A 23,551-nucleotide genomic window follows, 5' to 3' on the forward strand; every position below is an offset into this window, starting at 1 on the left:
GTGTCTTTGAAACATTCTTTGATCATTTAGACATTAATCGCTACAACTCATTTTGCAAATGCTTTAACTAAGTCATATTAAAAAGATGACATTTTTAAAAAGCGTATCAGCCTCTTACAGCGTGCCTACCATCAGGCTTGCAACAATCCAATTTCTGGACGTAATTTAAACAACTGGTTTCATCCATAAAAGTTGTAATGACTTAGAATATAACTTTCCATTTCAGAGAGTCACTATTCCCCATGTCACAAACCTTTTTTCAGCACAATATCCAACATGAGAATGTTGTTACTGTATTTAGCATAAAAGAGGTGAAAATTGATGGTTATCAATGCACAGCAGCAAAACTCATCTCCATATAGAGGCTGGCATGGGAAAAATAAGATGAGTAGTGGTATTGCTTCGGGTTCACTTACAGCATCAAGGAGAAATGGGTTATTATTATCCTGTAAGTTTAAGATAGTAACTAGTGTTATTATTATGAAACAGCACTTTCAAAAGAAATGGTTATGAGCCAGAAGCATCTGCTATGTTAATCGTAAGTCATAAGCACGTACGTAAAAGCAAGCTTGCTTAATACGCAAATATTTAACACAAAGACAGGTACACAGATATTTAGGGAGGAAAATATTTAACACAACAGCTAACCTGAAATTTAGCTACACAACTGGAACTGCAAAAGTTGTACAGTTTTCCATCAGGCATTGTGGCTTGATACTGAGGTAAAGAGTTTCGTTTACAAAAGTGGCAAATAATTTCCATACCTAAAAGAAAAACGTAGTTTACAAATAAAGTAAGTATAAAATAGTAACACAAAAAATACTGGGTTACAGGTCAGCTTTTCAATGTAAAAAGCTAAAATTTTTCTGTTTTCCAGCCAGCTTCAGTAAGTCACATAAAACAAAAGAAATTGCTTTTTTTTTTTTTTTTTAATTCTGCCATTAAAGCTAAGCACTGCATGTGAAACAGCAACTTCTACAACATTCAGTAGAGCATTTTCATCTTAAGTTTGATGCATTAAGATCTATGTCTGCTTTGCATACTGAAGAACATAAGTTTTGAATTGATTTACTCATTCCTTTCACCCAGATTAAACAGTTTACCTAGAGAATGTTTCTATACAGTATAACTACCTCTATCCTTCTGCAAAAGAAAAAAATTATCAATTATTGTTTGAGGAGATAAAATGGGGTGGCACGAAGACAATAAAATATTATTTCACGTGTGTGGAAGTTGCATTGCCATTCTGTGGCAGAGAGCACTTTACGTTGCAACATTTTTTTCCCCCCTCCGGAGACCTTAAGACAGATGAACCGTTTCAGAAATCAAGCAAAAATACTAGTGGGGAAAATGACCCCTCATGGTTCCATCTACTAGTGTTCAATATAAGATAGTCTTTTCGAAATCTACATTTAAAAACCTATTAAGACTCCAAAAATCTGCAGAGATTCATTCTACAACAAGTTAACCCACCCCCACTGTTCAATCTTGGAAAAAAAAAATCAGGTCTACTCTTATCAGTGACGAAAATCCAACATCCTTGTCACTTACTTTGTGATTTTGGATATTTTGATTTTTGTGTATTCATGCATGCAGTTGAGCAGTATGGCTCCATATATCCATTAGGTCCTATGCACTGAGTCATGTCAAAAAACCTGCACTGAGCTCTGCAGCCAGTACAAGATGTTAATTTGCCATATTTCTAAAACATAAAACAAAGCAAAACAATGCATTAGTTAAAACCATGTTCGGCTTTTGTTTTTAAATTAGAGTATAACAAACAGAAACTTATTTATTTCTGCAGTTCTCTCCCCCATCAGAACCTTCCTATACTGTCATTTTCTCAAGCGTAGTCAGCACTTGTTTCTCCCTCCTGGGACCTGGCTAAAACTACATTTCTGTGTAAAAACAAAAATAAATAAATATTTAAAAACTACCCACCACCTACAAACTGTGACAAGAGTATATGACAAGTTCTGCTGAGTTGGAGGGCTTGAAACTATGTTGTTTCTCTCTCCTTCATGGTTATACGGACAATGGTTTTATGACAAGAAATGGGAGTTTGGCATGAGGAAGGATAAATAATGGTGCTAAACTTGGAAGAAACAAAGTTGTACTCTCCCCCAAATAACATCCTTAATGTTACCATGTATGAGTTAGTTGCAGCACTTTCTTGGTAACAGCACTATTTGGAGAACTTCTCTAGCTTCTGAAGTCTTCTAGTTCTAGTCTACCAGGCAGGGGAAATACACTGCAGAGTTCCTATACTCCTCATTTGAGCCAGTGAGGAACCACGACTCCCATTAACCTGAAAACAGACTCAGTTCTGACATCTCTCAACACAGCAGTCAGTCAGTCAACAGTGTCCCACAAAACAGAATAATTGTTATATAAAAAGCATGGAGAAGTTGCACTGAGCAGAAATACCAGTGACGAAGTGAGTAGACAAAAATTAGTAGTTTTGACCTGCCACATCTATTATTTACCTAACAGTGAAGTATGTAGCCTACGCACCATAAAGCCAGTATCAGTAAAAATGTCGAAACATCTTCCCTGGCCACAGAAATTTATAAAGGCTTTGATAGCAATCACAATAATTCTCAAATTTGAACAATCACGAGTCTCAGATCAGACAATCTCTTCTTATTGGGTATTAGAAAATACCCTTCTGACACTCTGGCATGAAAGATTTCTTCCTGCTTTCTGTTCAGGAATGATTTTGGCATTGCCTCTCCTCTTTTTTTTTTTTTTCAAGGTTTAAGGGGAAAAGAAATGCGAAGAATCTTTCACATCTGCTCCACCTTGATCGAAGTAACAGAAGCTTAAGTGGCTATCTTTAGTCTTCCCACCTCTACTTACATTTGAGAACTAGCTAAACCCAGTCTCATAAACACAGAAGACACTTAGGGTAGCATAAGATGACATCTTCCCTATATTAAAAATGCATACATGTAAACATACAAGCTTATGCCACAGATTGGGTGTAGCATCTTGCATAGACTAGCAAATTTTCAAGATACCTCAACAACTTCAAAATTTGCACAACACTTTGATGAAATCTTTGCTGTGGATTTCCTCCAAAAAGGAATCTGTGCCAAGCTAGCAAGCTTCTACCTAGAGAATAATATTTTATATGGGTCCAGGATCCTTCTTTCCCATTTTTTCTTTAAAAATGTTCCCCAGTACCTGCTAATCAATCCTCCTAATGAGCCACAATAATGGAAAAAAATCACACTAGGTACCAAGAGCTAAATGCACTAAATGCAACCATTGTACTGTTCTATGAGCTGCAGCTATTCCACCAATATTCACTCATCTCCTCTGGCATGCTGAGAAGACACAAGTAGAAAATTGAGAATCCTTCAAGTTATACCATATATATAGGAGATCACACTTTACATAAGACTTCTCTTGAAAAAAGTTCAATGAACAACCATCAAAAAATCTGCACACACATATAGCCTTGGTACCTCTAGAACAAAACGAAATATAAATCTAGAAGCACTGGTACAATATGCTGACATAGCTTAACGAAGAGCAATAAGGAATATGATCAAAAAACAACGTACAGGCAGGTGGAGCTCTCACAAGTTCTTGGTCTGAAATAAAAATCAAAGCCATAACAACTTTATATCAAGATGAAAATATAATATATTATAAAAGAATTTATAGTAAGCTGAACAGAGTGTAACTGGACACGATTCACTGTATCAAAGTACTTCATGTTTGGACAAAACCCCTTGGAAGTAGAAAAAGCGTTTGCTAACCAACATCTCAATACATCAGAATTTAACTGGTATCAAGGAAGGCTTATGCACATGAAGTACAGTGCACTACCACGTCCGTTATTTCTGAATTTCAAACATCCTTGTAATACTGGAGTTGTTTACTGATTTGACACTAGATCTTCCAGATGCTTGTTGCTTTTAAGTCTATTTTACTATCTGTTAAAGCTACCAAATCTAGATCCGAAGTATCAATTTGCTTATAAATATTCCAAAATTAGAAGGGCAGGGTTTTTTACCTTTTTTTTTTTTTTTGTATCTGCTGAGTATCCATAGAACCTTAAACTACGCTAGCAGTACAAAGACCATGAGTTTCACCAAAAGAAAAAATCAAGAATGCAGAAGATTCTCACACGATTATTGTTACAGCACTTAAGAGAATTTAAGCATTTCTGTATTACTAGCAATTTCAACATATGTTGTTACAGGAGTGAAGGGGGGACAGCTGTGAAGGAAAAAATAAAACTTAAAAGGCTCCAAACCTCTTCAAATTTATCACTCCCAAGGACTCGTCATCGTGTCCTTCAAGCTGAACTTTCGGTGTATTCTTTTTAGCATTCCTCAAACTTCTAAATTTGAATATTAAAACCATTCAAAAACTAAAAAGTACAACACTGCTATAAAAGAAATTAAAGCAATGATAAAATACCTGAAAGTACTAATCAATCACCATTATACAGCTGCATTGCACTTTTTTTTTTTTAGTAGTCCAACAGAAACGCTTTCCCCATTGACAATATCAACAGGCATCCTTGCATTGTCCCATGTTTTTAGACAGCCATAATGCAAAACAAGAATTTTCTCCTGTTCTCAAGTGTGAAAAGTCAAGATGAGACTCTCCCCACAGTTTTGTACTCTCACATTCATCTCAATAGAATCACAGAATGGCTTGGGTTAGAAGGGACCTCAAAGATCACCCAGTTGCAACCCCCCTGCCATGAGCAGGGACACCTCCCACCAGACCAGGTTGCTCAGAGCCTCATCTAACTTGGTCTTGAACACCTCCAGGGATGGGGCATCCACAGCTTCTCTGAGCAACCTGAGCCAGTGCCTTACTAACCTCTGAGTGAAGAATTCTTCCTATCCTCTAATCTAAATCTCCCCTCTTTTGGTTTAAAACCATTCCCCCTCATCCTATCATCATCTGACAGACATAGTTTGTCTTCCATCTCTAAGAATTTGTAGTATTAATTTTAACCCATAGAAAAAGTAAAATTTGAGAATCCTTTCTCTGGAAGTATTCTTGAAGCTGAACTAAAGCAAACAGAAGCTTCATGGAAACTAAGTAGAACTACATTAACATATTGGGTAGAAGAGCAATCACGAGGCATGGATTTATGGCCTGAATGCAAGACAAATTATGGTAACGACTGATCCACAGAACCAAGAATGGTATGAGGGTCACTACGACTCAGCTGTTGTCTTGTCCAAGATGAGAACTACAGGAAGTCATATGAAGTTCAACAGAACAATAGTAAAACAAATGGAAGGAGATTGTTCTTCACCTAACAAGGTCAGCAGAACTTCTTACTGAAGAGCGTCATGGATGTTAACACTGTACATGTGTTAACTGCAGAAGCACTCAGGTTCATTTTAAAAAGTGAATGGAAAGTTATTCAAGTTTTAAGTGATCCCTCGATCTAAAATCAGAAGTAAAAAAAAAAAAAAAATCATTTAGGACAAAATATCATAAATATACCCATCCTGTTCTTACTGTTCCCTGTATGCCCACCTACATACACTGCAGGCATTGCAATTCCTACTCTGAACCAGTAGTTGTTTTCATTCTCTTACTACGTAAGATTTTTCTTTTTAGTTCAACTTGAACATTTTAACTCTTCAAAAGGAAAAATGTGTTCAGAAAAAAGGAAATGAAGAAAAATGTAAAGCTGTGTCAATGTTGTTAATGTGTCATGGTCATGAGACAAAAAAACTTTACTGGTAGAAAGAAAAATGAAACAAGGAATACCAAAATCTTCATTATTGACTAAGAGGGAAGGAAACACAAAATACAAGACTTCATGATTTTATTTTGAACATCATTGCTTCATTCCTCATTCCAGAAACACAGCATCATGAACGGACCTCCAAAGATCAAGTCCAACCTGAATCTCCAGCATGAAGTCCAAAGCAAAAGTGGAAGCCTGAATATTCTTGTCTTCTTCCACTTGATTCCAAAATCACTCACTCTTTCATGACATTTTTAAACCCTATAACAGGCTTAATCCTATAAATCAGATCTACTTCTCATGGTAAGTAACTAATAATAGAAATACAATAAAATACTTCAATTCTTAGGAGTCATTAATTCAGTATGCATTTCAAGTCTTCATTCTGTCCGCTAGGATAGTATTAAACTCCAACTGACAACTACAAAAATGGCTATCAAGACACAAGACAAAACAGTAGAATTAGATATATTCCAGAAATAATGGTACTGTGGCAACAGAAATCCAAATTCCTAGAAATAAGAGAAAATTCATTTGGAGGCTTTCTGAGGAATTTGCTCGTGTCATTATTAGCAAAGGTGTCTACTGAAGGGATGATGAAAGCTGAAGTCTGGAGCTCTTCTTGTACATACCATAACTAAGAATAAAGATCAAGCCCAAAAACAAGAATCAGACCAATACTACAAATTCATGGTACTTCAGAAATAATGTTCACTTCTGTTTGCAAACTATAACTTATTACGGTCTCCTTTCTTGAACCTTCCAGTTGCAGGAATATCTTAATAAAGCTATTAATGCCTAAGATCTGGGTACCTGCATTACTAGCTTTTGTTCGCCACTGGGAAGAGCAGCATGGCCTCTTTCATGTTCCTTCAAAAGGATGACAGACGTATCTGCAGCCTAAGAGCATTCTTGCTACAATCTCTCCCATGCAAAGACCAGTTGATTAAGAACATGAGACCAGCTGATTGCTACAATGCTATACAGCAGCCCAAAGATCTGTTTAGAGCTGGAGGAAGTCCCTTGCAATTCAACTTATAGAGTCCGCATAAGAGACCTGTACATACTTCTCAATCCAGGCAAAAGTTTCTCTCCACTATCTTTACAGAGTAACAGTTTAGAATTAGAAATATGATAAAAATAGGGAAAACTTCCAGAAAATATTCAGTGACAGACACACAGACAACCTTTGTTCAAATAGAAAGTAAATGAGAAAGAAAATGGAAAATTTCTGGAAGTAGAAAAGCTGAGATATTCACTACATGGAATTCTACAATAACGGAGATGCACTAGAAAGGCAATCAAGCAAGCAGCAGCTGAACTGCTTCAGATTTATTTGAAAGGATGGTCCAGATGGATCCAGAAGCAACACACGTCTAAGAAAAGAACCAGATGTCAGCAGAATCTGTAACAGTAAAGAAAGAAGAAACCGTATTATTTATTGAGCCTTCTGAAATACCACACCCATACCGTCTCTAACCCAAAGAATAAACTCTTCCCTGCTCCAACTTAAGGTTAAGATTAGTGACACGTCAAAAGCATTTGCCCATGTCTTAAGAGCAAAGGCTCTTAAGTAGTTGCTTTTGTGGTTCTTGAACACCAAGTAATTGGCGTTTCAGCTGAACTACACAAACAACCAAATCATTAACACGTCCACTAACTTTCCTCTGGCATCTCCAACTTCCAGTGCTCCCTCTTCTTGCCAGTTTCATTCCTACTCCCCAGACATTTATCTTCATGAATTTAAGGAAGGAAGAGATTAAGAATCCCTTCTTCCCTTACCTCATAAAGGTTACTCTATCTATATGAAACCTCTTCCTTCAGTTTCATGTTTATTCCGTTTCATGTTTATTTTGCCTTTTCTTTTTTCCCCTCTACCTCCAATCATTCGAGGTGCAGCAGTGCACTGACGTGGTTACATCTATGTCAACTCCAATACCTACTTATATCCCCTCCTTGCTTCCTCTTCATAACCACTTCCTGTGCTCCCATACAGATTACACCTCACAATTATGCCTTAAGTATTTTTTCTTCAGAAGTACATGGCTGTTTTAACATTTCTGATGAACCTACCTCATTCTATCTACTAAAATAGGAGTGAGACAGAATGGGAATATCCCTAACAGTTACTACTAACAACTCTGGTGCTTCAGTAGCCTGGTTATATAGTTGTAAGGGTTTGTTTATTTTTTTAATTGGAGAGCAACAGGTTCTACATGTGGGGAAAAAAAAAAAAAGAAAAAAAAACATTTAAAGCAGAAATGGTTATTAAATGGTTCCAGAAACTCAAGTAAATAAGATTTACTTATTTCTAGAGGGATTTGGCTTGCATCTGAGACACAAGAAACTGGAGGTATAAATATTAAGAGGCTTCAAAGAGAAACCTCACCCCAAACAGATCAAGAATGAAAGGAAGTGGACTGTCTTGATTGGTAAAGATTTATTTCATCTAGACCATGAGAGATAAATGGAAATAGCTAGATGCTACTTTTTAGTCTGGTACTAAGACATAGTACGTGAAGACAGACAGAAGTAGTTTACTACATGAGGAAGAAGTTCTGTTATCAAATCACAGTTCAGTTGAACTGGCTGAAACCTCAACATGGTCTCTTTGGAGAGACCAGAAATAAAAATTTAAATTGAAATATTAGAAATACTGACTTTTTTTTTTTTTGAAGAGGCTGCTCAGACCTCACAGTTACTGCTTTTATCAGCTGTGTTTATTGAAACACAGACACTTGCAAAGAGTTTAAAAAGCAGTAACTACTGCAGGAAGCAGGAGATTTCATAGCTAACTGTACTACCAAAAAAAAAAAAGAAAAGAAAGAAAATAGGACAGATTCATCTTAATAACAAGAGCACAGGGAAAGAACAGACACTGCATGGGACAAGTTAAAAACCCTGAACACTTCCACTGAAGCATCATGCAATGAGACATTCTAGCACAGCATTCTGTATAAATTTATACTAGTAGATAAGATACTTCTTGTGAGAGTAAATCCAAGCTCTATATATAGTAACCCTAAATTGCAGAACTGACATGCACGTCATCGTATACAACAAAGGTTCCTAAACCTCTGCATCCAGGTAAAAACACAATTTCACAAAAGAAATTGCTAAGCAAGAAGTAGAATGTGAAACATCACATTTGAGTCACAGCTGCCTATGTTGGGCTTTTTCTATTGCCTGTCTGTGAGCAAAGAGCTTGTAGGGATGGCATAGCCTTGTTAGTCTTAAAGGACATTCAAGGAGTCTTCATCTAATCAAGGAAGACAACCCAATGGCCTTTTTCATAGAATCATTAGAATCACAGAATTATTAAAGCCGGAAGAAACCTCCAAGATCATCTGGTCCAACCATCCCCCTACCACCAACATCACCCACTAAACCATGTCCCCAAGCACCACGTCCAACCTTTCCTTGAACACCCCCCCCCAGGGACAGTGATGCCACCACTTTTTTTTTTTTTTTTTTAAAAAAGTGCAGAAGGAAAATTAACACTAGATGAAAAGACACTGCAGCATCCTCTCCAACCAGGAAAATACCCATTTGATTTGCATTCACCTGGTATTCAACTTCATTCCAAAACTATTAAGAAATCATGAAGGGGAAGGAGCTCTAGCCGTTTCTTTTTTGACAGCAGATGAAGACCATTGCTTTTAAGAAGAACCCGAAGGAATCAAGTTCAAGGACATTCTAGCAATTATTTTGTTGAGGGATCAAAAAAGACAAAAAAGGTGAAGCATAAAAAAAAAAAATTCAACTAGTAAAGTGTTAAACATGTTTCATGCCAGAATCAAGAAAACTGTGGACTGATCAGGCCAGTAAGCAAAACAGTTCAAAGACTTATCTATAGAAGAATATGCAACCAGACTCAGCCTTATCTTAGTTGAAGAGCTGAAAATTAAAACTTATGGCTGGTAGCACAAGTCAAGTCACAGACTTCACTTGATCCTTCAAACAAGGTTGTCAGGAATGTACCCAGCTCGTTGTACCCAACCAGGGTACAACAAACATCGTAACTGCCTTGAAAAGGAAATGGGCTTATTTTGTGGATATGGAAAATATCCAATAGTAAGTGCAGCAAAAACTTTGAAATGATGGTTGTAGCTGCTTTGGATAATATCTTCATGGCAGGCATACATGGGGTTTCTTTCAATTTGTTGCATATACACTGTATTTTTATGTGTAAATTCTCATTTTAATTATGAGATGCCTACACAAAGAAATCAAAATATTCTAGGATTTCCAAAATTACATAGGCAATATGGTATCTGACAAAGACATGACTACCTAATTCACCTCTAGAGTTGTGTTTTCTTTACTTCTTTTGTTCAGCATCATTCTTCAAGTCCTTCTTGCCCCCCTAGATGTGAAGAGTTCGAACTGCAGTGCAATAGGTAAAGAATTTACAATCTAGAAGTAGTAGTCACCTTCAGGTTTAAAAATACCTGCTTCTTGTACGAATTTTCTTCTGATCTTTTTATCTGAACTGTCACAATGACTTCGGTTTTGGAGGAAGGTTTTAATGTTATTTTCTCATTATTTTTTAAGAGCTTCATTTGCACTTAGCTGTCTTGATGAATGGCTGTTGTACTATCAGGATAACTAATTTTTTTCTTCAGAGGCTACGCCTATGTAGTTTTTTTTCTTAAATTCTAACAATTTATTAGTCTATTTATCTTTCATAAGTTTCTTTTACTATGACAAATTTAAGCTCTGTAATTGTATCAGTTGTAGATAAGAAAGAACAACCATTAGGAAAGCAGAACACAGGACATAATATTCAGGATCATTTGTCTCAGTTTTAAAGCAGGTTCTGAAAATAGTCCATAGAAAGCTATGTGCATCCATCACTTTCAAGTGTGACTTAGGCACTTCAGAAGACCTACTCCCCATGCACTCCCATATCCCATAACACTTGCTTATTTCCCTGCCTCCCACCAACGCAGTCTAGAGCAGAGGAAAGAAACCCTTCATCAACAGTGGATTATTTGCACTCGGTGGCCATTCCAAGAGCCACAGTAATTTTTTATTGTGCACAATTTTCATTTCTCATTCCAGGAAGAAAAAATGTCCATGATAAGTTAATGAAAATTAATTGTTCAAATCAGTGTAATATTTATTTAAAAAATATGGATGAAGTATATAGATAGGTACAAGTAATAAAAATCAGTTTTCATTTATTACTTACTACTACAAATGTATAGTGATAAGCTTATGACATTTACAAAATAAACTGCTTAATACAAAGCTCGTACCAGTAAGACCTATTTATTTTACAATTTTTTGTAAGAAAACATTTGCTAAAACTGTTATGTCACACATGGTAATCAGTTGCACAACACAACGTTGTAATCAAATGACACATCAACTTTTCCTGTATTATTGGCTCCAGTGTGTTTATTTCAGCATGTAAAGTCTCCCGTATTGTCTCCTTCACTAGTTCTCCTTTAACAGCCATATCTGAATCAAAGATTTCCAAGAAAACATTGTTACTACTGAATAAAGCAACCTGTGATTTACCAATTGTTGCCCAATGATTTACCAGTGACATTTTCCAAAGTCTAAACTTCTTTTCAAAAATAGAATTCCTTGAATATGTTCAGTTCAAAAACCTTAATGAAAATGCAAGTTCAAATCTAAATAAATCTTGCTAGACAACTAGTTACTCTAAAATAATTGTACCCTGAGCAACTTTGACACCTACAACAACATACACTAAAAAAGCTCCTAATTTTATAGTTCTCTTAATATCAAAAATACTCCCAAAATCCACAGAACTCCAGGAACATTTGCAATCTGCCAGCTATGAATTACATTTAATCACCAGTCCAAACTAGATGCCCATGAGCACTAGAGTTAAGCTTCTCACAGCCTATTACAGTTCCCCAGTACCAAATATTTCCAAAAAACTTGTTTGAATAAAAACTGCAAACTGCTATCAGAACTGAATACACCAAAACAATGCATGTTTCTCAATTTGAAAAGTTCTCTTAAGGATCCGCACAATAATGTACAACATCCACTTACTATTTATGAAGATTTCCTGGTACTGCAAACTGCTCCTCCTCCCCAAATCAAACTAGCATATACAACTTGCTACCCATACCTTTCTCAAGTACATATCTAAACACAAAATACAGAAATATCTAAACAAATAGCGTACAGTCTGTAATGAGTTAAGTACAGATTTATCATTCAACCTCTCAAAATTCCACGTTCATTTCTTAATTCCATATGCAGTGCATGTTATACTGGTTGTGTGGGAATGTCTCAAGTTCAAAGTTAATCTCATGCCTTTTTGTTTCTTCGAGAGACAGTATTCAACGTTTCTTCAAGTCTTGCCATGGCTTCTGGGTATGCCTATGTTTTTAGTATCTTGGAAACCTATCCTGTCCCTTTTGGTTTCGCTGTGACAAAAGAACAACGCTTAAGTTACGTTTTCAGTTATGCTATTTACATATGCACGTTTCCAGAATTGCTCTTTGCACATTGCATATACACAAGAACAGCCAACCCCAAAAGTAGCAAAACTGAATGTTCAAAGAGAAAAAACAAACAATGTTAACATTAAGCAACTTATATAAACATTCAGTGCTGGGCTCATTGATTTCTCAAAAATGGAAAGAGATGAAGGAAGAACCCAAAGCAATATTCAGCACATTCAGCACCGGGGCCAATCACATATTCAAGTTAATTAAAAAAAAAAAAAAGAAATTCCTTGCTAGTAAAATAGCGATTTTGCATTTCATAACACTATCCCTGAAAACTCAAAGCAATGTGGACCAAACAGTAAAACTAACAAAATCCCCAAATTGCTCATTTCCCAAAACATTTAACATTTCACAACTATGAAATTGTTATCATAGCATAAATACTGTGATTAATGTTTAAACCTTCCAACCAGCATTAGGAATGAACGGTACTATGTAAAGTGCATCACTACTCGCCATCAGATTCTTGATTTGAAACCATTTTGAACCACAACAAGTATTAATATCTTAACAATTTTAAGAATAAATAAAACCCAAACCAAGTAACGAAAACAAAAACACAAAATTTAAGACATGAAAGAATGAAAGTAACTATCATTTTCAAAATCATATGCTGTACAGTGAAGAGACATAGTACAGGTACATAGGCAACATGTAAGCATATTCTCACAGCAATGTCCAACCTACACATCCTGTATATGTTTGGATGTTTTAATCGTGTAAAAGTGAGCTTCTAAATCAAAAAAAGTTATCACTTATGAACCAGTAAGCTTGTGTGTCAGCCTTGCTTTTACCATACTCCTAAATGATGTACCCATTACGAATGATGCACCCATTAGAAAAAAAGAAATTATTAACAGAAATGTTAATTGCAATGATATTTGGTTCATAACCAATAAGTATTGTTATTACAGTAACAACAAAAAAAACAGTAGTAAAAGGCCCATTTGGGTTAGTTTGCCCACACTTGCATTAATGCCATATTTTTAGAAGTCTTTGTTACTTAAGTCTTCTAATAAAGAATAAAACCACATTATGAGTAAGAGGATAAATTTAAAGAGTATTAATGCTTATTTAATTTATAGATTAAGAAATAATTACCTGCTTGTATTCACCAACGCAGTTCTGACAGCAGAATCTCTTCTGCTGACCATCAATAGTAAGAATATTGTTTCCAGCTCCTTTACTGGGTAAATACTCCCCACAATGCTCACAGCAATTCATTATTAAACCATTTGCCATCCTGTATCTATTGAAGCAGTGGTCACTGCACAGCTTATGAGTCATATTTTTAAAGCTAACTTCATGACGAATCTGAAAAATAAGAATAAAAGTATTCCATCACCACAAAAATACCAACTTGCCTAAGACTACTAGAGAAGTCAAAAATCTTGCATTCAAACACAAAACTATATAAAAAACACCACCGATTTTACTAGCTGAGTAATTCAAGGACAAATCATGTCGTATAGAAGTTTCTTCTGTTTCCAAAGTTATAAGCAAAATCTTGGACCCATTTGTTCTTGCAGCCTAGAAGCCAAGATCACAGGGAAGGATGTAATAATTGGGTACTAGAACAGAAGGTCAATTTATGCAACTGTACAAAATAAACATGCAAAGACTGTCCAGACACACACGTACCAAAAAATGTGTACATTAGCCTGAACTATAGTGTCCCCATTAATGGCATCAAGAGGAAATACATTAATGAGAACTTAGAATGAAGTATATGGTATGCATCTCAAAATGTTGGTGTAATATTTCAAAATATACAGTAAAAACTAATTCTGTAAATTGTGACTTTTTAATGTTAATTCTTCTGCTTGGGAGATCCATGTTATAATTACAAGAAGCAATGCTCAACAAAATTCTTGACAGTAGCTACAAAAATATCAGCAAAGGCACTTTCTTAGAAGTCTAATAAAGTCAACAAGAGTAATTTTTCTCTCTTGTTTCTTTATTTGCTCTTCATATATATTAAGCCTATCTCAGTGTACATAAAATGCTGAATCATTTTAAATTTCCTTTTTTTTTCAGTTCTCTTAGGATATTTATAAACCAAGATTATTCTGACTATTTTCATTACGGAGAACAAGATGGAAAAAAACAAATCAAGCAGACCTCAGTTAGTTTACCACAGATAGTGCATCTTGATTTATTCAAAGCTCCTTTTGAGGGATTCTGTTTATCTTCATAGAATGATAGACACGATGTACTGCAAAACTCCTGGAAAGACTCACTTGAATCAACTTGAGCAACAATGGTACCTTTCATTGTTGTTATATCTCTGAAATAGAAAAAAACATCTAGAGTGTATGTGTATAATTATATATTTAAACAAGAACACTTTACAGCTTGTAACATGCATTCTTCGTTTAAATGCTTGTATTTCATATTTCAAAACAGCTTTGTGGGTGTAGAATTGTTAGTCACATGTCAAACACTAAGTTTAATAAATTTTTCTATGACTAATGTCAGCACTCCAAATACAATGTTTCCTGCATAAAAACATATTCCCCTCCACTCCCCACCTGGTGTTATTTTTTTTTATTATTATTTTTTAATTACATCATTCTAGAACTACGTAACTAATGCATCATTGAGCTTGCCACAACTGGTACTTAATCTTAAACCAAAAATGAACATGGTGAATTTAAACTAGCTCTTTGGCAACTTCACACAAAAGCTGTTCTTAAATTTCATACGAGAAATCCAGAGCTACATGTAATAGAGAAGGTTGTTTTCTCGTATTTAGAAATGTAATCAAAATTATTAGAACTACACCACTATAAACCCTAGTTTTATCACTATTTTAAATGTTAACACCATTAAAGTCCCACAGCACCTTAACAGTTAACATAGTTGCCCACGAAGCTGCACCAACCTAATGCATAAAACCAGACAAGTAACAACCAATAAAATTAATTAGAAGTAGAGCAAATCCTCTTCTTTTTCCACTAAAGTGGAAACTTTAACTTTCCTGATCAAACTTTCTAAACTTCTCTGATCTTCAACTGAGTGCTGCACACAGAGCAAACTGAAGATAGCTACCACCACATTCATCAGTCAGCCCTTGGATTCAGGTCTTCCAAATTTGTAAGACCATCTCACTGGTGGTTTCACTCAATCCCAAACTATCATAGGCTGTAAATTAAAAGCACTAAGGAGAAGAAACAGAAGTCTCCCTGTCTGCCTATTACGTAAATAAATAGTCAGCATCCAGGAAGTGCTATTAGACAGAATAAATAAAAAACTGATTGGGCAACTCTGGCTCTTCACTGATATTATGATCGATCATCAGCTAGAAAAGACATCTCCCAGACACTCATACATAGGAGCTCTGAAACTAGGATGAGTGAGAAAGTGCTGTATGGTCCCTAGACAGGAGGAAGTTCTTATGGTGGTGAGGCCCTGGCACAGGCTGCCCAGAGAAGCTGTGGATGCCCCATCCCTGGAAGTGTTCAAGGCCAGGCTGGATGGGGCTTTGGGCAGCCTGGTCTGGTGGGAGGTGTCCCTGCCCATGGCAGGGGATTGGGACTGGGTGATCTTTAAGGTCCCTTCCAAACGAAATCATTTGATGACTCTACAAAATAAACTTGTACCACCCCTGTATATTATTAACATTTGCAAGCCTGTCTCCCATCAAAGGAAAGTCAGCAGATTTTGGCTTGCCTTTTGGCAAGATAGAAGGGATTTAGGCTTGGGACTGCTATCATTTCTGATCTGCAAAACAAAGCCAGAGCTCCTGCCCTGAGCAGCTTACAGTTTCTGGCTGGATTCCATAAGGACTTACAAACACTTGTAATTTTCAAAGCGTAGGAGTCTGAGGTCAAAAAGAAGTAACAAAGTCAATAAAACTTGAGTTTTATAAACACTAAGGAGAATGCCAGGCATTTCTTACACTTTTCTTCTTACTAACATTCCTATGCTATTTATCTAGTTTCAAAAGGGTTTATTTCTATAGAGTGTTATTTTAAAAAAGATTTACAATAAAAAAATGTGGAAGCTTTATTTCTGATGAGGGTGTGTATCTATATATCTATTTTTTCTTCAAGTCATCTTAAGCTTCACCTTTTCCACTTACTCTACACATTTGAAGATAAAATTGAGCATTACCTCTGAAAGTCACCTGTGACATATCAACTACTATCATTGCTCCAGTCTACATTCCACATCTCCTACATTTTGCTAGAGTTGACATATTCTTTCACTAAACTGCAATCTGACAATACCATTTCTGCATTAGTAGGAAAGGAATGCAAACACAAATTCAGAACAGAGTACCTGGTTTGCTACAATGGGGTAGCAAAAACTCAGCAATAAAGCAAAAAAGCTGGATAATATTGGCCTTCATAATAAAGCCATACTAGTGAGGAACCATTTAGTTCATGTTCCATCTTCCATCTAAGTGTGACTGAATGAGCAGCTGAATGCTAATGGAAGAGTGAAGATCAACATCACCTCAAAAACAGTCTGAAGATGACTTCACAGATGTTCTCTAGAAATCAAACACTATACAAACTATTTTATAAGCAACGAAGCTAGAAATACTTTCTCATCATTTTCATTTGTATGTATCCACTTAAAACTCACTGGCAAGTACATCCAAAGACACAGTTATAAGAAAAGCATTGATTTATCCATAAGCTTTCAAGATTTCAGTCAGGAAAAAAATAAATATTAATCTTCATCTTCACATATGATACAGCTAGTGGAGCATTTACCATGCCAGATCACTTCTAATAAAAAGAAACAGGCATACAAACTGATAGAAAGAATACAGAGTGCTCTTAGCTAGCACTAGAGGTAAAGGGTTGAGAGAATTTGAGGTTTTATATGTATGTTTAAGAAGAGCTAACATGTTAGATTTGAAATATTTACAGTGTACCAAGGTAAGAAAATGCAGGATATAAATACTTCCTATAGTTTAATTTTACTGAGTCTCAAGAGAAAGACAAAAAAGAGAGATCTGGATACAAGCCATTCATCCACCTCATTGCATATTAATATAAAACTTTTACTAGCTTAAATCTGTGATTAAGCAGAAATAATCCTCTCCAAAACATGTATTAATAAAGGCAGTCCTTAGTGCAAGATATTTTTTTTTGGTTCAGTAAAAATTCATCATTTAATTAGTGTCAGTGCAGGGTGTACTAGACTGAGGGACTTTTCTGGAAAAAAAAAAAAAAAAAAAAAAAAAAAACACACAAACAGTCCAAATACCTCAGTTATCAGTATGCCGAAAAAAACAAGATAGCATAGCTAGTTTGTACACCTAACACTACAAGAATGGTATCATGGAAGGTACTTCTTTGGCAATTTTAAGTTTTGGAAATAATGAAAAATTGCAAGTCAAACCTACCCAGTAATTTAGAGTAAGCCTCTTAAAAGTATGCTTATTACTCTTCTACTATCTGCTCAAGTTATTTTCAACTTCCAGTGTTGCCATAGTTGCACCTATTCCATGGGACAAGCCCAAAGCACCTCTTCCCTACAGACTACCAACAGTGGAAGAACTCCACTGAGCTCCAGCTGCTTTCAGTTCCTACCCCATTTTCGATGTCTTGATTTTATATCTTTTGCTATCAAAATGAAAGCTTTTTCTTTTAACATAAGGTCCACTTTTTAAATGAAAAATACTGTATCTAAGGAATCTATCTTGGCATGGTATACAACTAGACACCTTGTCTTAAAAAAAGATCTGCAATTTTTAGATTTTACCTTTCATAGAAAATCTGCCCTACTCTGAACTCGAACACTGATAGACTTGTTTTGTTACAGTGTACACAGTGAATTCATTTCCAAACATTAAACTGACACTATATAAAGCACTTGAATAGACAGATTTTATATCATTAATAGAGCAATTCTCATAAATGCATGAGAATCTCAAGTATTACTGGATTTAGCTGCTAATATGAAACAAAATAAAAAAATCCCTTACTTTCTGCACATAACACAAAGTTTCTTTGGAGTGGGTTTGTGTGAGAATGATGAGAGGCAGGTAGTAGAACAAAAAAGGTGAGCTGATCCTTTCCGCTGATACGCAGTCTGTCCCTTTTGTAAAGGCTTTTTGCAGTTTGCACATGTGACTTTAACCTGTTTAGAAGGCTGCTGCTGAGCAGAAGGCTGGAAAATCTGTTTAGGAAGTGATGCTACTGGTGACAAAGAATCCACACCTGGTTGCTTCTGATTCCTAGGGAATGAAGCTGACTGGGATATCCAAGAATCTTCAGGTAAAAAAAAAAAAAAAAAAAAAAGGTTAAGTGAACATACATGTACATTACATAGAGAGAGAATAATATCCATAGATTTTTTTCTTATTGGAACTGACAACAGAAGATAAACGGTATTTTAAAATTTGAAGTTTAAAATAAAATGCACTTTCATTGTACCACTCTCCACTGTTGCAGAAAGCTTCAGAACACCCATTAAGTCTCAGGATGGTCCCATTCTACACCTTGAAGCAGGTTTTGCAGACCTCAATTCACTTGCACTGTGTTTGCAAACTGGTAATTGTATCTCCAGACAAACAAAACTGTAATTACCAACTGCAATTAAAAAGAGAGACCAACAGAGAACATGGAATTTCAAAACCAACGTTTGAGATACAAACTTCTCAAATGTATCTATAAAACCATGAAATGTTATGAATTTCATTAGTTATTTTGTACTAAAGCAAGCTTTTAGCAACTGATGTGTTTAGCCTCAGGTATAAGTCCTAGATTTGGGGTTCCCCCCGACTTGTCTTTTAGTCTTGTCTCCAGACAAGAGAACTGTACTGCAAAGCCAAGCAGAGTGGGTCCACATCTGGGATCTGCATCTACGTCAGTGGTTATTGCAGGAATTTGTTTTTAACCTTTTCAACGCAGTGAGTACCGCTTAATCTACAAGATGGCATAGTCGTGACTGTTTCACGTCTTCCTCAGAAGAAACCAATACACCTAAAAAGTAAGTCTCCATTACGTTCATAATTCCATGTCCTTGTGCTCCAGACCTGATTAGCCCTCTACTTGCATTTTTGTACAATAGACTACTACAGAACCATGCCACTTTTAGCCAATCTTTTATGGCATAACATTTTGCAGAACAACTTGTATAACAAGAACTTAAGTAAAATTTGCTATTGAAAAAGCAATGCATCTAGAAATATCACATGCGTCTGTTAAATTACATGTTCAATAATCTGGTTTGGACCAGAAAATACAGTTCTAATGAAAAAGAAAACAAACAATACAGCCCTTCAATAAAATCGAATTTCTAGGCTTTTTGTTGGAAATGTAAACTTTCATTTTAAGTAACTACCACCACAATTCAGGAACTTTTAGCTTCTGAAGGATGCCAAGAGTGATATATTATGTAAGAATGAAAGAAAACCTGAATAGAAACTTCTCTCCGCTACAACAAACCATTTCACACATTTCCAAAAGCATATATCAGCTATCCCAAGTACCATCAAAGCACTTGGGACTTACCTTTCAAGCCTGTTACTCCAAACATTTACAATAATATTTCACTACTGCATACTGTTTCACCTCATAGCTACAACTGTATTTGGTAGTAGTTGTGCTACTATTTTTAAGTTTACACTGAATTTACCGTAAATAAATGTAGATAAATAAAAAGTCTGAAGCCTTTAATGTCCTACTGCAGCAACTACTTTAATGTCCTACTTCAGTATGTTCCTGCACTGCTATTAAACTAGTAACGACAATGAAATAACAAAAATTATTTCAAATCCTACAACTTCAGACAACAAAACCTTAACCTACAGACTCTAGTAACCGCCCATAGCTTGTAATTAAGGGACATTATCTCAGTCCATAATCATTCATTAAACTATATGAGAAGGTGTCTTCTATTTTTTTTGAAGTATTTTTTTCACAAAGGTTTTTAAAGTTATTTTATTGCATAGCTTTAAAAAAATTGTGACAAACTTTCAAGATCTCATTACAGCAACAGATATTCTTCAACAAGTGGAAGATCACTTCCCAGCGTGACTTTGCAGCTGTCAAGGCTGTCCTATTTCTCAGACATGTAATACAAGTTGGAAATCAACTTGTTGCAATGCTTGAGGGTAAAGAGAAGGGGCTACAACAAAGAAGTGGGGAGAAGAGGGAACAGAAAGAGAACAAAACACATTCCTCTTTAAACCATTAAACATGTTTACTTTTTAAAGCACAAGTCTTTACACTGACTATCTAAGTTATGCTAGCACAGTGCTCAAGGTAAAATTCACCTGAGTGCGCTCTTCAAATTTTTCTATACTGTTACGTGAACTACCTCAGACAGCTGATTATATCCTGACAGCACCTTAATACCTCACAATATTTTCAGACCCTCCTCATAGAAAGAGGTTTCAGGTTGGAGCACATAGTTTGTGTCTCCTCTATCAGGAACACATAGCATGTGCTGTAAAATTACATGCGCTTGTAGTTCCAGTAAGCACTCAACTTCCACGCACCAAAACATAAGCTTGCTAGGCCCATTTGGGTTTGAAACTTTTAATCATGATTTCCTAGTACCTCTTTAAGATGATTTTACTATTTGCTTATTATCTTACCCTTCAAAAGGCCTCCCCTAGTTGACATCTTGTTGCATTCCTCCTTCCACAAACATGTCACAAGAACAGGTATCTTATTGCTTTCTCTTTTCTTACTTTCACTTTTTCCATATCACTCCTTCATACGTAACATTTTTGTCTTGTGACTTTTCCTCATGTTTCATTTTAACCACATTTCCTCCTCCACTTTGCATGCTCTACAAAAGACCTCTAAAATCTGTCTTTCATGTCCTTGAACTGAGAAGTGTCACACTTCCTTAGCTGATTCCTGATCAGTTTCCATGCCCCATTGCCCTTATGTCTTCATCCTTCAGGTTTCTATCTGCAGCTCTCTCCTCTAATGGTCACGTTTATGAGACCGTACAGTTTCATGTTCAATTTCTTAACTATAATGGCTGTTCAGGGTGTTCCCATTCTTCTTCATTTGTTCCTGCTCTAAATTGCAATAAAATTACTCCTTACCCTCACTCACACCCAATACGTTTATCTGTAGAGCCATCTTGAAAGCAAAAAGGCTCAATGAAATGCCTTTAATTTTTTATTTATTTATTTATTTTAGAAAGCAGAAGAAACTCTATCAGCACAACTTGGGGCAGGAGTGAAGGGGAAAGTGGTTATAAAGCTTTGTAGAGGTATGCAGCTCTTGAAACATACTCAACTACCTCTGCACTGGTTCAGATAAGGACGATTCTAAACTGCAGCCCTCAATTTGCTGTGTTGGTTCTGTTTCTGGAGCAGTTTTGATGCACAAAAACAAAGTTCTGTTTCTCTGAATGGAATCCAAATTTCATCCTAAAAGCATATGAAATATATACTATAGCCTTTACTGGGGACATTAGGATCCGAATTAACGTGTGAGACACAAAGTTCTCTGTTATTTACCTACCTCTTCCCACATAGTGGAGGCACTTAGCTCAGGGAAACAGACTAACACTAACCCAGAAGAAATCTTCCAAACAACCTGTAGTGCATTTGTCACCACATACAGTGTTTTTTTGAGGAGCCTCATTAGCAACAAATTTGATCTACTATTTTTCTAATATGTAGATGTCACATGTCCTTGTTCCTTTGCTAATAAGGATCAGGAAAAATAGTGCTCTTGGTTTTCATCTTCAAGACTTCAAATCCTCCATACAGGAAGCAAACAAAATCACAGTATCATGGAATGGCTGAGGTTGGAAGAGACCTCAGGAGCCCATCTAGTCCAACCCCTGCCCAGGCAGGGACACCCAGAGCAGGCTGACCAGGCCCACATCCAGGCGGCTTTTGGAGCTCCCCAAGAAAGAGACCCCACAGCCTCTCTGGGCAGCCTGTGCCAGGGCTTCCTCACCCGCCCAGCACAGCAGTGCTGCCTGGTGCTCAGAGGGAGCCTCCTGGGTGCCCGGCTGTGCCCATGGCCTCCTGTCCTGGCACTGGGCACCACTGAGCAGAGCCTGGCTCCGGCCTCTCTGCACCCTCCTGTCAGGGATTTGCACACATTGATACTTCTGCTGACAAGCACACGCTCAGTCCCTAAAAGAAAAGAAGGCAACTTCTGGGAAAAAAAAATAAAATTGAAATACGTATCTTGAAAATCTTTCCTGTACGTGTCTGTAAGTACGTAAAAACTGTAAATGATCCAAACCTACCATTTTCCAGGCTTTTCCTTGAATAAAAGCCATTCCCACTATAGCTGTCTTCCCTCTTCTCTCCTCCTTTTTTTCCATGTTCCTGGTCATTTTTCTCATTTCTCTCCCGCGTTGCATTTTTCTCCTTCCTTTTTACCTGTGCCAGCCCTTCCTTTCCAGTTTCCTTTTGAGCCTACTACTCTTTATAAATATTCACATACAGAGACCACAGGCATAAGAAATAAAATCCTGCATTTACACACCTTGAAATAAATCACTCCTACCCTTTCTCAGGAAAAGTACATGCTTATTTTCTTAATAAGTACTTTCCCTAAAAAAAAAAAGGGGGGGGGGGGGGACAGGACACTATTTTAAGGTAACAAAAACTACAAAAACTTTAAGTTCTCATCCGCAACTACTTGACCATCTGCTGTGTCATAATAATCATACCCCATGTCTGAGGAATCAACTATCAATAGTGAGAGTATTAGTTTTCAAAGATGAATTTTTAAGTTACTCAGTGAGACATCCAAACTACAAAACTTTCCCAAATTTCGTCTCCAAAAGTCAAATCTTGAAGTTAGTTTTAAGATGAATACAACAAAAAGAACACAATGTAACATCTGATTTAAAGGATTAGTTTCAATACTGGCATTTCCATAGTACAACACAGAAGATATTAACACTTTTGCAAAAGTATATTTGGTGATTTATCACCAAACTGAAGATCTATATGATTTAAATATTTCTTGAAAAGCATATTAATTCACAATTTCTTAACTTGCTAATAAGTGCCTCTTGCATCTGGATTCTAATTGTTTTAAATTTTCCTTTTAAGATGACCCTGACTAGTCTGAAGCCGAATCTTTTGCAGAAGTGGTAATTCTCCCTCCTCACTCCCACTTCTAGCCCAATGGGCCAGCGGAGTATCAGTATACAAACGTGAAAGATTTTAAGTTAAAAGCTTAAATGTGCAAGCTTAAGTTCTATAGAATAGCAATTCAATAAAACAACTTACAACTGCCCCATGTTATTTTTTTTTTTATCAAAACCTGTTTACTCGCTAAAACAAGAGACAATATACTGTAATTTACAGAGATACAGAACAAAACCAGCCAACTCATAAACGTAATTAATAGCGTATAAAACA

General features: G+C 36.2%; 1 protein-coding gene across 17 annotated transcripts in view; it reads right to left on the reverse strand.

Moving 5' to 3' along the window:
- ZMYM2 (zinc finger MYM-type containing 2) overlaps positions 1 to 23,551 on the reverse strand; it is an 89,384-nt gene that overhangs the window by 42,101 nt on the left and 23,732 nt on the right. For 13 of the 17 annotated variants that reach the window (XM_072032697.1, XM_072032702.1, XM_072032701.1 and 10 more), the window contains 5 exons: positions 18,176 to 18,461; positions 14,353 to 14,518; positions 13,333 to 13,545; positions 1,552 to 1,702; positions 649 to 764 (listed from right to left, as the gene is read on the reverse strand). In XM_072032697.1, coding sequence (XP_071888798.1) covers positions 649 to 764; positions 1,552 to 1,702; positions 13,333 to 13,545; positions 14,353 to 14,518; positions 18,176 to 18,461 — 932 coding nt within the window. The other 4 variants (XM_005014599.5, XM_072032703.1, XM_072032704.1 and 1 more) reach the window with 2 other exon arrangements.

Source organism: Anas platyrhynchos, chromosome 1, assembly GCF_047663525.1.
Source record: "Anas platyrhynchos isolate ZD024472 breed Pekin duck chromosome 1, IASCAAS_PekinDuck_T2T, whole genome shotgun sequence".
NCBI lineage: Eukaryota > Metazoa > Chordata > Aves > Anseriformes > Anatidae > Anas > Anas platyrhynchos.